We start from the raw sequence: 16,745 nt of genomic DNA, 5'->3' as shown, positions 1-16,745 counted from the left end.
TCAGGGTGATAAACCACTGGAAATGCATCTTATACCAATTTTTCTTAGTGCTTATCCTTCGTCCATAAGATTTCTCACTGATGGGCCAATATTTCTTCTTGAAGATTTTGCATTCAGCTCTTCATACATATTTTGTCTCATTAAGTATCAGAATCATAATTAAGCAATTGTTTACAAATGCATCCTAGGATTTTTAATTATAATTTAAAAGTCTTTCTAATTTCTTATTATGCCTTTTCCAGTTTGAATTTCTTTTTCTTCTTTTTACTCTTGAGGCTTGCTGATGATAGAGGAGCTATTTTATGTTTTTTCCTTCATCTTTTAATTCTTGAGCTTCAGGGAACTCTTGGCTTTTGGACACTGGGAAAATTCACTGCACTATCTGTTGAACCTTAATAACCTCATCACCATTATTCCAGTAGACCACATAAAATGCAGTTACAAAGTGACAGATTTGCTAAATGGCTTTCCTCAGCTAGGAAAATCATGGCCAGGAAGGATTTAAAAAACTCAGGAATTGTTTTGCAATAATAAACCTGTTTTAATTTTCCCTGACAATGCATGGCTATTTAAACCTAAGTTATCAAAAACAGTTTATTTTATGGGTAGCTGGGGACTGACAGATAACTGTATCTTCTTGTTGGTCAGGAGGTGGGGCTACATAGCCTTGAGTTTTCTTCAGTTATTCCAAGTATCCAAGCTACAGTTACATAGAAACAGAGCAAGTCAGAAGGGACCTCCTTGGCTATCTAGTCTGACCGCCAGCTCCAGCTGGCTCCACTCATGACATGCCTACCATGTGCATGTCCAGCCTATTCTTGAACACCTTCACCAATGGGGCTTCAACCACCTCCCATGGAAATTCTTCTCTGCCTCATTGCAAATGCTTGCCATTTTCTGCCAAGAGTGGGAGTGGTAATTCAGCTCCATGATCCAAGGCAGGGAAGATGTTGCAGTATCAATACACTGCAGGCAGCTTCTCCAGTTTTCAGAGAGATGTATGGGAAGGGGCATCAGAGGAGCCACTGCTGGAGCAGTAGCTACTCCCTGCCACCCTGTCCTGGCTCCAAGGCAGGCTTCTTTCTTTGAGGACCATGGCAAGCTAGGCCTCTTCCCCTCAAGTGACCAAAAGTTTGATTGGTTTGATCTGCAGTTAATTTTGGGGGCATGGGCAGGATTTTTGTTGCCCATATCTAGGTGTGACTGTTCAGTTTTATTTCTGTATTGGCTGATGTGATATATCACCCCTTCCCTTTTTTGATGTTAACTAGGGAGCTGGCTACAATGGATGGACAAATGGGAGACAAACAGCTCAGAATCTTGATCTTAACAGGAACTTTCCAGATTTGACCTCTGAATTTTACAGACTCACCAGGATCAGAGGGGCACGTATGGACCATCTTCCCATTCCACCGTCTTACTGGTGGGGTAAGGTATGGAATAACAGGCTTATTAAATATGTCCTATTCTGTATTCTATTGACATGATATTCTGTTAAATTCAACAATATCCTCAGGTTTGGAGGACCCAAAATGCAAAAAAAAATTTTTGTATACACATGTGAGCTCTGATCTTCAGGGAACAAAGATTAGTGTTACTTTCATTAGCTAATCATTTTATTTATGGATATCAAAATGACTGCACCCTTAATTTACAAAATATTATTTTACAAAGAAACATGACTAAGCATTCCAGTAACAGCCTCCATGCTGTATTTTGTGTCTTAATGAGATGATCTGAAGTGCCTCCTAATGCAATTATTTTAAACCTGTTCTTCAGGTAGCACCAGAGACAAAAGCTGTTATGAAGTGGATCAAGTCCATCCCATTTGTACTGTCTGCCAGTCTTCATGGGGGTGATTTGGTGGTTTCTTATCCTTTTGATTATTCAGTACATCCCCTGGAAGAGAAAATGTTCTCCCCTACCCCTGATGAGAAGGTAAAAGTATATTGCAGAATCACTTGGAACATATCCCATGCTAACCTGTATAAATTACAAATTGTGTGCCTAATGTATCTGTAAGAATTGTGTCACAACAACCTGTGATAACACAAGAAACCTCAACTGTATGCATCTAAATGGCTTAGCATAGGCACTCCCACTGCAGTTTAGAACAAGGGCCATCATATCCAAGAAAATGATTGGATTCTGCTCATTACCTGCCCTTGGAAAGAAAGATGAATGGTTAAATAGCCATCCCAAGCAGTTCACATCATCGTCCCCAGAAGCAGCAAACACAAAGAAAGAGCTCCTCACAGTGAAATAAAAAAACAACAGAAGGGGGCAGTGAAGTCTTGTTTATGAAGTATGTCAAAAGAAGCATTTTCATTTTGGGATGGGAGGGAACTACAGCTATGAGTATCTTTACTTGAAAATTAATGAAATTTCCTTCTAAGTAAATCTGGGGAAATTGCACTGCAAGATTTCTCACCACCCTCTTCTGCATATATACATACAAGAGATGAAAGAGTAATTTGTAGTAATTTGAATTACAAATGTAGGAAAACCCTTCTATCCCTTGTATACCCTATAAGACTTATATACTCTACCCTATATGTTTATAGGGTATTTAGATGGGGAAGTCATGTAAATTGGATCAGAAAGAAACACTGAACATGTAGTCAGACTGCAATACATTATTATTAATAATAATATTAATATCTTGCCTGTTCCTGGTGATTATGAGGAGGTAATTAGCATAAGTTCATTGGTTGACTTATATGTGATGGTTATGCTAGTAGAAAGTGGGGAGTGAAGGATGACTTCCAGCCTGTAGTGGTGTTTAATCTGATGCGCAGAGGTGACTCTTAACCAGCCTCTTAGGCTGCCCAGCACTTTTGCCTTCCTCATGACAGCATCATGCAGTTTTTATGGATGCAGTAAGAGTTGTTCCCTTTAACTCAATTTCCATCACACTCTTACTCCATCCAGTATTGTCTTCTCAGATCTCTTCCACCTTCTTTTCTCTCAGCTATTATGCCTTTAGAGCCACCTGACATGAAAGGGCTTGCTCTGGTCTTTCCTATCCAAATGTAGTTGCCTAATAAGAGTCTAATTTTTAAAAAGCGAACTTGTAAAAGTTTCATGCAGGAGCCAGTTGTGCTGGCTCTGGTTGATGTTGAACTGTTGAGTGGCAGCTTCCTTAAGTGACAGTCCAGTTCCCAGTCCCAGGTTCCCAGTGCCTTGACAGCCCAGTCCCAAGTTGTACCCATATGCAAGGGCTTGTAGACAGGGCAAATAGCCTGAGCTCAGTAAAAGTTAATCGGCCTGTCGCTCAAGCTTCTTGGGAGAGCACTGTCGAGAGCACTTGGTCAGGATATCCATTCTTAGCTCTCCTTCGACCTTCCCCACAATCCAACACTCCCTAATCCCACCATTCACTCCCCAAGCCAATGGAAGTGGCTGTATGAGTAGTGGTGTAGAAGTGGTGGTGCCCTTGAAGACAGAGGCCGGTGCTCCCGTGAAATGGGGGAGAGGTTCTGGGGCCTCAAAGCAGAAATCCCACTATGGGACAAGTGTGGGGACTGAGGCGAGCATGGAACTCTTTAACCCTAGTCTGGATATCATACCTACTATTCTGGATAGTGTTGGGTCATAATGTAGGGAAAGAAAGGCACTGCCTTTTTCAGAAGCAGCAACTCCTATATTTCAGGGCTGAGGCCTTGCAGTAATAATATATTCTACAGCTCAGTTCTAGTGATTATTTGTTTAAGCACTGCTAGACAGCTTAAATGTAAATCATTCATGCATTGCCAGAATTTGTATGGTTTCTATAGATTTCCATCTTTTTTCTGTCTCCATATACACATCATACACTAGCCAAAAAAAGTAATGGATAGAGTAGGAGTTCCCTGGTTCATGATCTTGTATGAAAAGGATTGGGGGGGGGGTGTTTGACATGATTATAGTGTTTGAGTTTGCTTGCAGGCAAAATGAACAATTTCCTGCTTTGCAGAAGCAGAACACATTTGGGCAAACACAATCACTCTTTGCAGAATTACTGGTATGATCTGCCTACTTCAGCTGGGCCATGAGGAAAATTTACAATTTCCCTGCTGCTCTTAAATTGGGAGGGAGGCAATTTCAAACCTCACAATTGTTAATAGCAGCAGGCCAATACCAGTTCTGAGTAGGATCAACTGGGTGGCAGGGGAAAGACCTCTGGGGAGAGAGGCTAGAGCCTCTCCCTCCTTCCAGTGATCCTCTTCAAGCTCACTGTTTCTCTAGTTCCTTCGCAACAAGGAGGTGGTGGTCGTGATTAGGATTGCAGGGAGAAACCAGAGGGTCTAACTTGACCTCCTAGCAATCTTGATCAAAGCTGCTCTTTTACCAAGGCAAACAGGGAAGGTGGTGTCTGTGCACATGCATCTAACTGAGGCATATGTGCATATGTGAGTGTGTGTGCCCCATCGCTTCGTTTCAACCCTGGGGGCAAAAAGGTTGCCTGCCTCAAACAAGAAGAGTGGAAAGAAAATGCAATAACTTGCATTATTTTCTGTTGCTAGTTCTGGATACTGTATGATGCAGACCTAAAAACATAAATAAGGGGAAGCTAAACACATTGTAGTAAATGATCTGCAGCCTGCTTTTGTCTGCTGCTCCTCTCACTTGTGAACTTGGAACTCTGTTCTGAGTATTCAGGCCCCAAAGAGTAAAATGTGTCCTGTAAGCTGTGGCTTTACCTCTCCTTGCTGCAGCACCCAGGCTTACTCTTGAGCCAGAGACTGTTTCTAAGTTGCAGTCCCTCTGATAACTGCACAGTCACAAGTAGTCTGGGGCACTGCTTTCTCCCCATTTTAATCTCAAAGGCACATGTGCTGCTTTATGGCTCCACAGCATCTCCTGCAGGCACCAGAATACTTTAACTAGGCACATCTACAGCTGAGTGCTTTTCTGGAAGGTTTTTCAAATGTTGTTAACAGAATGTCTGCAGTCTACTGCTGCTGACATTAAACTAGGGCTGATAGTAGCTTTTTAGTGTGTACTAGGAGAAAAGAGCATTCCATACTTCGACTTGCAAGCTCTGTGCAATGAGCCTCGAAGTATTTACGAGTAGCACCTTTGGAAGTGTGAGGGAGGTCACTAACTAGATGCTTCTGCAATTACCCTGTGTGGTTCACATAAGCAAATTAATAGTAATTGGTCTCAGCTTTGGAACAATTATTTATATCAATTTGGTAATCAGGTTTTTAAAAAGTAAAACAAATTAGTATACTGTGCTGATAACTGCACACAAAAGTAAAACAGAAACAACTCTACCCAAGCCAAGCAAAACTTTGGGACTTGGACTGAGCTCACTGAGTGAGCGAATAGGAAGAGCAAGCATGTATTCAGCATGGAGTCTAGCAGAGGAGGTCAAGGAAGAAGTCCCTAATATTTTTCCCCCATAAGTAGACAGTGTGTACTTAGAAGGGCCCATCCATGGAGCTACTGAGGAAATAATAAGGAAGGACCACTGCACTAGCAACAACAGGGGAGGATCTACAAGGAGGAGAAAACAGGTGCTGTTCAAAAATGGTTTGCTTTCCTGCTTGAAGATAGCATGGTGTGAGTTTGTAGTGAGTACAAACTGGTCTCGTTACTAGAAAAAATGATATGAGAACAGCATGTGCCCATACTTCAACCTATTAGAGAGCGTGAAGAGCACAGAAGGTGCTGGAAAAACTACTTTGGGGGGCCACTAGGAAAGAGGAGCAGGATCAGCGAAAGCAGGAGCAACCAGTATGGAGGACAGTGACACCCAAGTGGAAATGATTCAGAAGGCTCTTGTCATCTCTGGAACTAGGAAGCCACTTCCATGCTTTTGTTGAAGAGTGTTCCTTGGAGCCATCAGTGGAAGATCTACAGAAAACCTTTCTGGAAAGGGAGCAAGATGTTGGAGCCCAAAAGAATAGAAGGGATGGAACTGGAGAGTCAGTGTGGTGTAGTGGTTAAGAGCATGGGACTGGGACTCAGGCAGTCTGGGTTCTAGTCCCCGCTCAGCCATGGAGCCAACTGGGCGACTTTGGGCTAGTCACAGACTCTCAGCCCAACCTACCTCACAGGGTTGTTGTTGTGGGGATAAGATGGAGGAGGAGATGTGAGCTGCCTTGAGCCCTTTGTAGGAAAAAGGCAGAATATAAATCGAAATAAATAAATAAAAACTGCTCCCTGCAGCACAAAAAGAAGGGAGGTCATGGGTGCTGACTCCCTCCTTCAAGAAATAGAAGGGGATATGGGCCACCCAGACCTGTAGACACAGGAACAATGGTGTCTCCTCCAAATAACCCTAGCAGTTACTAGGAGAGCAGCTGTAGTGGGACTTAGAATCATAGCAAACCTAGAACATAGCGTTGGAAGGAGCCAGAGGGCCTTTGGGTTTAACCCCCTGCTCGGGACTCCAAGTTGAACCATCCCTCTCAGATGGCTCTCCAGCTGCACCTTGAGTGCCTCTAAATGTGGGAGAGCCCAAACCTCCCTGGGTAATTGGTTCCATTGTTGTGCTGCTCTAACAAGAATTTCTAGCCAGAACCTGGTTTCCTGTAACTTGAGCCCATGATTCTGTGTCCTGCACTCTGTGTTAATTGGGAGGTGATCCTGTTCTTCATCTTTTTGACAACCCTTGTCATGGTCAAAGCACTTTCTTCTGATGTTTAGGCTTTTGGCCTCCTTTGCCCTCTGAAAGGGTGGGGGACTTATTAAAATGATCCACCCCCGGAGACTAATGGATGGTAATGGTTTCCAGAGGGCTCTGAGGAAATTCCCAGCTGATATGGCTGGTTCTCCTGTCGAAGCTCAGGTCTTTCAGTGGAATGAGGAGATGGCCTGGGCAGCTGACATGATCATACTCAAGCGCCTTCTTCCCTTAGCGTACTCTGGTGAGGGTGGTGAAGAGTACTGTGTCCTCTCAGTGTCATCCAGCAGAGCTCTTCTGAGTGGTTTGTGGCCTTTTACAACCTGGGCCAGAGAAAGAATTCGTGGAACCCTCGGTAGCTCACTGTGATGAGTTTGCATATTACGTTGAGGGTAAAGTTGCTCAGTTTCACTGTGAATTACACTTCACATTAATACAGTTCCATTGCTGGAGGCACCCAGAGCCCCATCTGGTCCAATTTTGTTGGGTGAATTTCAGTTATTGAGTTCAGCCTGTCCACCACCTGTTTGCTTGCCCCTTGACCATTATGGCTTATGGCAGAGAGGTCCACCTGGCGCCGTCGTTATTTGTTTTTCGGAACCAGGCAAAGACCTTTTTATTCAAACGCTATTTTAATTGTTTGTTTGTTTATTTTTCAATTTATATCCTGCCTTTTTCCTACAAAGGGCTCAAGGCAGCTTACATCTCCTCCTCCATCTTATCCCCACAACAACAACCCTGTGAGGTAGGTTGGGCTGAGAGTCTGCGACTGGCCCAAAGTCACCCAGTTGGTTCCATGGCTGAGTGGGGACTAGAACCCAGATTGTCTGAGTCCCAGTCCCATGCTCTTAACCACTACACCACACTGGCTCTTTGTTAATATTATTTATTTTATTTTTCGGGCCAGGTCGACTCATATTGTATTGTTTTATACTGTTCGTATTTATTTATTATTATTGTGAGCCGCCCCAAGGCTTCGGCGAATGGGGCGGCATAGAAGCCTTCTAAATAAAATAAAATAAATAAATAAAAATAATTACTCTCAGTAAAGAAGGGATGGGTTTCTGGGTCCAGGAGATTGTAAATCCCTCTTTGAAAGAGGGAATGGTACCAGCATGTAAAAGAGACTGTGGTCAAACCACTCTGAAAAAATCTAACCTGGACCAAGAAGATGTTAATAGCAATAGGCCTGTGGCCTATTTCCCCTTCTTTCCCCTTCTTGGGGAAAGTATTAGAGCTGGTAGTGGCTGAACAGCTCCAGGCACTCCTGGGTGAAACTGATCATCTGCTCACCCTTTATTGTTTCCAGTGCCAGACAAAAAACTTCTCAAATTTCCAGATGACACAAACTAGGATGGATAGCTAATACCTTAGAAATCAGAAATAAAATTAAAATTGAAAATGATCCTAATATTTTAGAATACTGGGGAGAAAATAAGAGAATGAACTATAGTAGAAAACAGTACAAAGGTTTTCATTTAGAAATAAGAAATCCAATCTGCAGGTGTAATCTACAGAACACCTAGTTTGGCAGTAGCATGTATGAAAAAGGATCCTGGAGTTCTAGCCAGTCACCAGCTGAATATGAGTCAGTTGTGTGATGTGGCTGCAAAAAAGGCAAACAAATGTTTAGGTTGTATTTTAAACCACAGGAAGTGATCATTCCATTCTACTCTGCACTGCTCAGACCTCACCTCAAATACTCTATCCAGTTCTAGATATCTTACTTCAAAAAGGGTTTCTGATTAAATGGAATGAGTTCAAAGAAGGGAAACAAAGATGTTAGGGAATTAGGAACTAAGCTCTACAAGGAAAGATGAAAGAAACTGGATATGTTTCTTTCTGAAAAGAGAAGACTTGAGAAAAATTTTCAAGGATTGTCAAACAGAAGAGAGCTGCAATTTGTTCTCTGTAGAATATAAACTGCCAAGCCTAAGTTGGAGGAAGGCAAATTTCTGTTGAATATCAGGGAAAACTTGGTAATGGTTGAAGCAATCAGACAAGGGATCTCTGCAGGTATTAAGGGACTAGATAGGCATCTGCCAGGAGCTTCAAACTAGATTCTGGCACTGAGCAGGGGCTCAGTGCCAGAATGGATGCCAAAATGGTCCCTATTCAATGGTGCAAGACTGACAATGGGGTTGGAGGAGGACCATGCCAATACTAGAATGGTCCTAGTGGGTTGGATAGGCATGGTTCTTTGAGCAAGGCCCCAAGGGTCATGTTACTGTTCTGACCAAGTCCAAAACCAATTGGATAGGTTTCTAGATCTCCCATCTTTAGAAAATGGACATACAACACAACCTTCAGTCAAATATAACAAAAATAAAAAGATAGATTCCATAAATTATACAAAAGACCAACCTTCCTGCCAGACATTTTCATCCAAGGTTAACTTTATTCCAGCCAGCCAGATAAAGTTTTTATGTCTCCCATAACAGCTCTGGAGTGGTGAGCTGCTATGCAGGCCACAGCTTAGAAGCTTAGAAGGTCTGGGTTGCTACTATGCACAAATGGTAGGAGTCAGGTTTTTCTTCACAGGTGAAGCACGCCTCCCATGATACCGAGGATCCTACCGTGTAGAAGCCAAAGGTTTCATTCATGTTGCCTCTGATCATAGCTTGCCCAGGAGTCTGCTGGGGTCCCAGTGTTCTTTGTATGGAGCAACTGGAACATGTGAGCCCATTGAAATTCTCAGAAATCAGTAACCTCTTATTGTACTGCATTGCATCATGATACTGATTATATGTAAGCTGGCCAGAGAGCCTATGGCTAAACAGGCAGCATCGAAATCAAATAAATAAATAATAAATGGTAGTGTTTGATCTATAATGTTAAATATAAACTTTCTTTTAGATGTTCAGATTGCTGTCTAAAACCTATGCAGATGCACACCCCAGCATATCAGACAAATCAGAAATGCGTTGTGGTGGAAATTTCGTGAAACGAGGTGGTATCATAAATGGTGCTGAGTGGTATAGCTTTACTGGAGGTAAATCTTTTTAGCATTTTGATAATTCTGCAAGTTTTTTGAAGTTTGCAATCTTAAATAATTACAGAAGGAAAAGGTCTCAAGATGGAGAAGCTGATTCTCATATCAGTGGATTATAATAGCTAATTTTGGTGGGCTGAAGTCTTTGGTAGTGTGTCAGTGCAAGTCAAAAGAGATGCTCTGGCTATAGGTGATAATGCAGGTATGCATAGTTTACGACCGCCAAACCAAACATGACCCAGTAGCCACACATTGTGATAGCACCTCAGATGTTCAGTCAGGGTACTAAAAACTTTGCTCTTCAAACCCAGAAGTATCCAGTGTCATTTCCCCCAAGCCAACGAAGAAGATCTCTGCACAGAAACTCACTCTGAATTTCCAGACTGGCAACAGTGCGTAACAGTTAGATGGCTGCACATCTGCCTAAGAGCTCCACTGATTGTATATCTGTCAATGCGGCTAGGGATCAGCCTCCCAGGTGGGACCACTAATTGCACAGTGTGCAAGAACATAAATGGAACTGCATTGGGGGGCTGCAGGTGCCCAGCTGCTATACCTGCCTTCTTCCTGAGGAAGGCAAGCAGAATAGCACCTTCTTGGCTGCAGTGGCCATTGCAGTGGTGCCAGTGGCAGGCAGGATCAAGCCATTGACCAAAGTTGCCCAGAAGGAAGTAAGATCAAGTGGTCTGCTGGAGCTTCTCCTGAGTCCTCAGGGAAAACTGATGACCACCGTTCCTTGAGCAGCTTCCATTAGTTCAAGTCCATGGCCAGAGCAGGTTTTTTGCTGTTCTGGCCAAGGGATTATTTTACTTCTTGGCTTGGCTGTGACGACAAAGGTTGTTTTCTTCCCAACCTTTAAAAAGAATGAAAAACAGTTAACATTGGACTAAGAGGCTGTAGTGTGTCCAATGCGTACACCATGGCCATGACAGTTTGCAGTCCTGCATGAAGAATTCTTTTCAGAACTGTTGTGTGTGTGGGGGGGGGGGTTGTTTTTGGAAAGCATTCTTGGTAGAAGAATCTTCTGGTTTTTTGTAGGGATTTCATGTGGCCTTTGTCTGCCTTTGCTTCTGAGTGTGGATAGCACATATTCAAAAAGGAAAGCCATGGTCAGTGGTAAATGACTTGCTGCCACTCAGGGGGCATCTCAGTGCTTCTGCAGTGTTCCCTATACTACAGGAGGAGACAAGGCTGTGATCCATGAAGGGGAAGTGTATTATATACAAGTTCAAAACAAAGTATTCTTTCTGGAAAGGCACCTAGTCTTTGGTATACCCTCTCAAAGAAAGTACTCCCATTAGCAGGACTTACATTCCTTCTGGAACCCTAAAACCTTTTTATTTGCTTGTGCATTTTGAATTTTCAGTGTCTTGCATAATTTTTCTTCTTCTTGATTTTATCATATGTATGTTAATATTTTACTTGTTTGGATAACAGTGCAATGTATAAAATCTTTGATGAGACCTACAATTCTTCTCTTCTAGGAATGGCAGATTTTAATTACCTTCACACCAACTGTTTTGAAATTACTTTGGAGCTTGGATGTGAGAAATTTCCTCTGGCTGAAGAACTGTATTCACTCTGGCAGGAAAACAGAGAAGCCCTTCTGAAATTAATGGAAATGGTAGTGTTGTGTCTTATTTCTCTCTTCTGTCCTTTACTGAGTTGTCCACCAAGGATGGTTTGTTACCCTGGCTAGGTCCATGCTTGTTAACCATTCCATGCATGCTGGTCTCATTCTAAAAAGGCTGTATGGTAGTTTGTTACCCCACAAAAAGCCGTGCTCATTGGTTCATACAACAGAAGAAGCTGTGATGATAATTATACAAATTGGGGCAGCATGCAGCTGGCATGTGCCAAATGGTTAAAAAGCCATCCTGCAGTCATACTAACTGCCCTACTATTTGCTCAAGTGACAGGTTCTAGGAATGGCAATGTCTTCCCACAGGTATGACAGTCCTCCCACAGGTATCCCAGGGAACAATGCAGGAGGAATGAGTCGGCTCCCTGCCACTACTGTAAGCCGCTCCGGGCTCAATATATCATTTTTCCTTTTAAACTTCCTACATGCATTCTTCTTGGAGGTACACAGTGTGCACTTTGTCCCAAATCTCTGTGGGGTTGGGAAACTCTAAAAGTACATCCACACCATTTTTTAAAAAGGAAAGGAACAAAGATATATATATCCCAGTCCAAAACCACCAGTTCTCACTCAAAACCCCCTTTAAAGAATTTTTATGGCTAGTTGTCAAGCATGTAGAGCAGGGGTCCTCAAACTTTTTAAACAGGGGGCAACTTCACTGTCTCTCAGACTGTTGGGGAGGGGACGGACTATAGTTTGAAAAAAATATGAACGAATTCCTATGCACACTGCACATTAAAAATTAATTAAAAATAATTAAAATTAAAAAAATAATTTAAAATGTTTGTCCGCTCCCTCGGGCTGCAGCAGAATCCCAAGATGAGGTGGGGAAGAGCATGTCCATATTCAAGGGACATAGCTACGACACAACCAAGGCACTAAATATAGCATTTTGCATAATGCAGCTGATGACCGCAACTGGCATTTACAAAGAATGAAGCAAAAATACTAAGGATACATACTGTTAATGCCACTCAAAGTATTTGAAGCAAGTCAGCCCAGAACAATTCCCACAATACACAATGGTTGTATTTGGCTGGAGAGCTAATGTTACCATATTTTAAGTGCAACCTTGCCAAAACTGGTACTGTCCAGATGAGTTGGACTACAACTTCCATTGATCATGCTGGTTGGGCATAATGGAAATCATATTCCTCGCCACTGCCCTGGTTCCGAGGGAGTCAGAGCGGGAGTGGAAAGCTGGAGAGGCGAGCACAGGGCGGCTCCCCCAGCTGGGAGAGGGCTGCGAGGAGGTAGGTAAGGGCTTCTTTCCAAGGTGAGGGGAGGTGAGGGATGGGACCACAGCTGGCTGCCTCCCGCCTCTCCCCACCGTGAGGGAAAGAAGCAGCACAGCCACTCAACGGCGGCAGCTTGCCCATAGAAGGCCATGGCTCCTACGCCCCCGCCATGGCCTTCTCTGGGCAAGTCGTGGCCACCTTGCCAAGTCTGGGGGCAGCTGCTCAAGAGCGATGGTGGCAGTGGCTTGCCCAGAGAAGGCTGAGGTTTCTTGCCTTCTCTGGGCAAGTCACTGCTGCCATCGAGTGGCTGCCCCTGGGCTCGGCAAGGCAGCCGTGGCTTGGCTCACAGCCCGTGGACGTGGCTCACATACTTAAAAAATGGATTTAAAAACTTATATTTTTCTTACCTTCAATCCTTTTTTAGCATCTTCATTTCTCTCTCTCTTCCGCCCCCATCTCTTCTGTCTCCTGCTATGTATTCCAGCTCTGTATATGCGTGCAATGGTGGGGGAAGAGCTGGCACATGCGCAGTTGAAGAGAGCAGTTACAATTTGGTGTGTGTGCTGGCTCTCTGCTCAGTTTCAGAGAATGCCTGTGCCAGTTCAGAGCTTTTGGACTTGCTTGGAGATCATTTTCTCTGAGCAAGTCCAAAAGCTCTGAGGCAGGCTGGATAAATGGGCATGGAGGGCCGGATCCAGCCTGTGGGCAATAGTTTGAGGACCCATGATGTAGAGACTTCAGACAATACACAAGTCCTTCTTTGTGGTCTCTGTGAATCACACATATGGGTGCTGTACCTGCACAGTGCCTCCATTCTGGAAGTTTTCTCCAGCTGAGTATAGAATTTTTGGTGGGAGCCCCACCCCCTTCCTTTTTAGGATAAATAGGCAGGGTTCCCACCATTTCTCAGTTCACTTTCAACTACCATTTGCTGTGCCTTGGGATTCCTAGCTTTTTGTCAATATTTTACCTCAGAGCTTTACTCTTGTTCTTTTTTGCCTCTTTTTGCTATTGTCTGTTCCTATCCCCCTTTTCTCTCTTTGCCTCAACAGTCCTATATATATATAAAACCCTTCTATCGTCTCCCCTTTTTTACCTCAGACTTCATCTTCATTTTCCTCTTCTCCTTTTGATGGTGCCTTCAGAAAGTGCATCAGGTGCAGTGTCAAAATGCCGTCTACTGACGGATACTTATTGTGTGTCCAGTGCCTGGGTGAGGAGCACTGAGTTGACAAATGCTCTCACTGTCAGGCATTTACCAAACAAGCCCTCAAAAATAGGGCTGGATGTCTAAAAATGAAGCTGTGGGAAAGGGCCCTCATCACTAAGCTGGCAACAAAAACAATTGCCCTTCCACCTCTAAAGGGGCTTCCCCAAGGTGCCCTAACTCTACAGCAGCAGGTGCATCAAAACCAACTCTGTTGGTACTGAAGAAGTTGGCCTCCTCTGACCTTCAAAGGCACTGCAAAGAAAAGAGGATGCATTTAGTGGTGGAAGAGTGCAAAAGGGCCAAAAAGCTGGACAATGACAAGCCCTTGAAGAAACACAGACACTGGTAGCAACTTAACATCATGGTTTGCCTGTCCCACCAGTGACCCTGGCTACCACAGTAATGCCTGCCCTGCAACCTACACATGCCTCTGAAGCTGCTCCAATACCAGTCACTCCAACTCGATTGGAGCCTGCTCCGATCCAAACCGAACTGGCTCCACCAACGTCATTCTCTGAGGGAGAGATTCATGACTCTCCAGTTCATTCGCTGGCTATCCCAAAAATTCTGGCTTGATCACAGCATACACCATGCCATGAGGTAGAACCTTCTAGTCCTCCAACACCACAGCTTTATGGTTGGTATCTTTGAACATACTGCAGATCTTTCTCTATCAGTCAGTTCCAAGTTTCAAACTGGATACCCATATATACAGGAGGAATCTGTCCTGGGTACCAGCCCAGTATACTGGACGTTACTTTCCAGGATATCCATGAAAGCAAGCACCTGACCCAAGTGATTATCCATGGCCGCCAACCCATGCTTGACCCGGTGAGCAATGGACTCCAGTGCACTTGAGCTGTCATCCCATCCAGGATTCATCAACTGCTGGACACCATCCATCCAAAGGCCATCAACCACAGTCTGGTACCAAACAGAGATCACCTTCTTCATCATCTGGCTTATCCTCTTCCAGCTTGCTGGACTATGCCTTGAATTCTGATTCCCATCCAGAGTCTGAGGAACCAATTTCTATATCTCCTGACAACATTGTCTTGTCTCAAGGCCCTGGATCCCCAGGGGAAAGCCTAGGTCGCTTTTTGTAACATGTCCTCTGCATGGTCATGTCTCTGGGCATCCAAGCCCAGAAAGGCACCAAACCAGATGAAGACAGAGTCTACAATGTGATCCAAATGGAGGACTCTGTTCCTGTAGCAATACTGTTCATACCAAACCTGGTGGACACCATGAAGGAAACCTGGGAGTTTACCAACCAGCCTACATTGTGACAACTGGGGGGGATGTACAGGGTATGAGAGACATACCCTTTTAACTCCACCATCCATGCCTGAATACCATTGTTGTTGAGTCAACACAGGGCTGACAGCAAAGGGAACGCTCTGAACCAACTGACCATGAAGGCTGCTGTCTAGACATGCTGTCCCGGCATATATACTCTGCCATGGGACTGGGCCTACACATCTCAAACTACGAAGCCATCTCAAACGGGAGGTACCAGGCTTTTCTGTGGCAGAAGAGGGCTTGCCAGGGTCTTCATTGCTGAAGCTTTCCAACTTTCAAATTAGCAAATCACATCAGCTCGCCATCACATAGATTGTGATTTGAGGGCCCTTATTGGTGCAGTAGCTGTTTATAGACATACATGGCTTCAGGTGGTTAACCTTCCCCAGGAGTCTTGGTTGAGAATCAAGAACATGCCTTTTGATGAAGAATGCCTTTTCCATTTGAGGATGGATGAGTGCTTGGACACTCTCCAGAAGGCCAGAGTTATGGCCAGACATAGGGTTTTGGCTCCTTCCAGCCCAGAGCACATGTGGCCATGGACCCAAACATCATATTATCAGCAGTACCAATCCAGGCAACCAAATTCCTTCCCTAGGCACCAGCAGTTTGGGAAACACCTTCCATCCCAACAACACTGTTGAGACACTACCTGTTTTCAACAACCTAAAAGAAGCCCAGATGCCCAAAAAAGGCAATGTTGATGGTTAGTATGAATCAGTCCCTCTCTCTCCACCTTTCCCATTTGAGAAATCATCACATCAGATTGGTGGGTACTTTCCATAGTACATCATGGATACAAAGTGGAATTTAAAAATTTGCCACCTCTTGGAATCAGTTCAGATAACTCCCCCCCTCTCCAGTCCAAACAGAAGTAGTCACCATCTTAGTAACTAAGGGGGTGATTCACCCAGCCGACCAATCCAAAACAAAGCATGGTTTCTGTTTGAGGTAATTTACTGTTCCAAAAAAAGATGGCAGTTAGCATCCAATTCTGGGTCTGTATGGAGTGAACCATTCCATTCTGACCAAAAAATTCGGAATGGTCTCTCTGCAAGGCATTTTGCCACTACTACAAAGACTGGTTTGCATCCATAGATTTGAAGGATACATATTTCCACATAAGAATCCGCCCAGACTATACCCATTTCCTATGATTTCAAATTGCTATCAACCCTTACAAATCCAAAGTTCTACCATTTGGTCCGTCTACATTGCCAAGAGTTTTTGCCAAATGTATGGCCATTGTATGTGCCCACCTGAGCCTTTGAGGGGTACAGATCTATCCTTATTTAGATGACTGGTTGCTAGTGGCTGCTTCTGAAAATGAAGTTCCATTTCAAAGACATGCAATTTTCTCAAACAACTTGGATTGCATGTTAGTGATGAAAAATCCATGCATATTCCCTCACACTTGATCACTTATATCGCAGCCTTCCTGGATGCTCTGTCAGCTTGAGCCTATCTACCAGCAGACTGGGTAGAAAAGCTGACATCAGCCCATCGGCTGAACTCCGAACTGAGATCTATCATCCGGAGAATCCAACAGATACTAGGGCATATGGTGTCTATCATGGCAGTATTCCAAGTACACAAGACTACACATAAGATCACTTCAGTTGTGGTTTATGAGGGCACACCATCCCAACAGCAACTCACCCAGAAAAGTTCTCACACTTCTTCCATCTGTAAAAGTGAGCCCTTCCTGATGGATGGATGAGTCCAATTTGACTCAGGGATGGCATTTC

General features: G+C 43.9%; 1 protein-coding gene across 1 annotated transcript in view; it reads left to right on the top strand.

Annotated features, from left to right (window-relative positions):
- Positions 1-16,745, top strand: part of CPZ (carboxypeptidase Z) — a 53,979-nt gene that overhangs the window by 23,078 nt on the left and 14,156 nt on the right. Inside the window, exons 7-10 of the mRNA XM_044417944.1 lie at positions 1,272-1,433; positions 1,780-1,938; positions 9,470-9,605; positions 11,090-11,229. Coding sequence (XP_044273879.1) covers positions 1,272-1,433; positions 1,780-1,938; positions 9,470-9,605; positions 11,090-11,229 — 597 coding nt within the window. The remainder of the gene's footprint in view (positions 1-1,271; positions 1,434-1,779; positions 1,939-9,469; positions 9,606-11,089; positions 11,230-16,745) is intronic.

Source organism: Varanus komodoensis, unplaced genomic scaffold, assembly GCF_004798865.1.
Source record: "Varanus komodoensis strain SLA01 unplaced genomic scaffold, ASM479886v1 scaffold9, whole genome shotgun sequence".
Classification (NCBI taxonomy): domain Eukaryota; kingdom Metazoa; phylum Chordata; class Lepidosauria; order Squamata; family Varanidae; genus Varanus; species Varanus komodoensis.
Note: the sequence above shows the minus strand (reverse complement) of the source record. Positions and strands in the feature narration are given on the sequence as shown.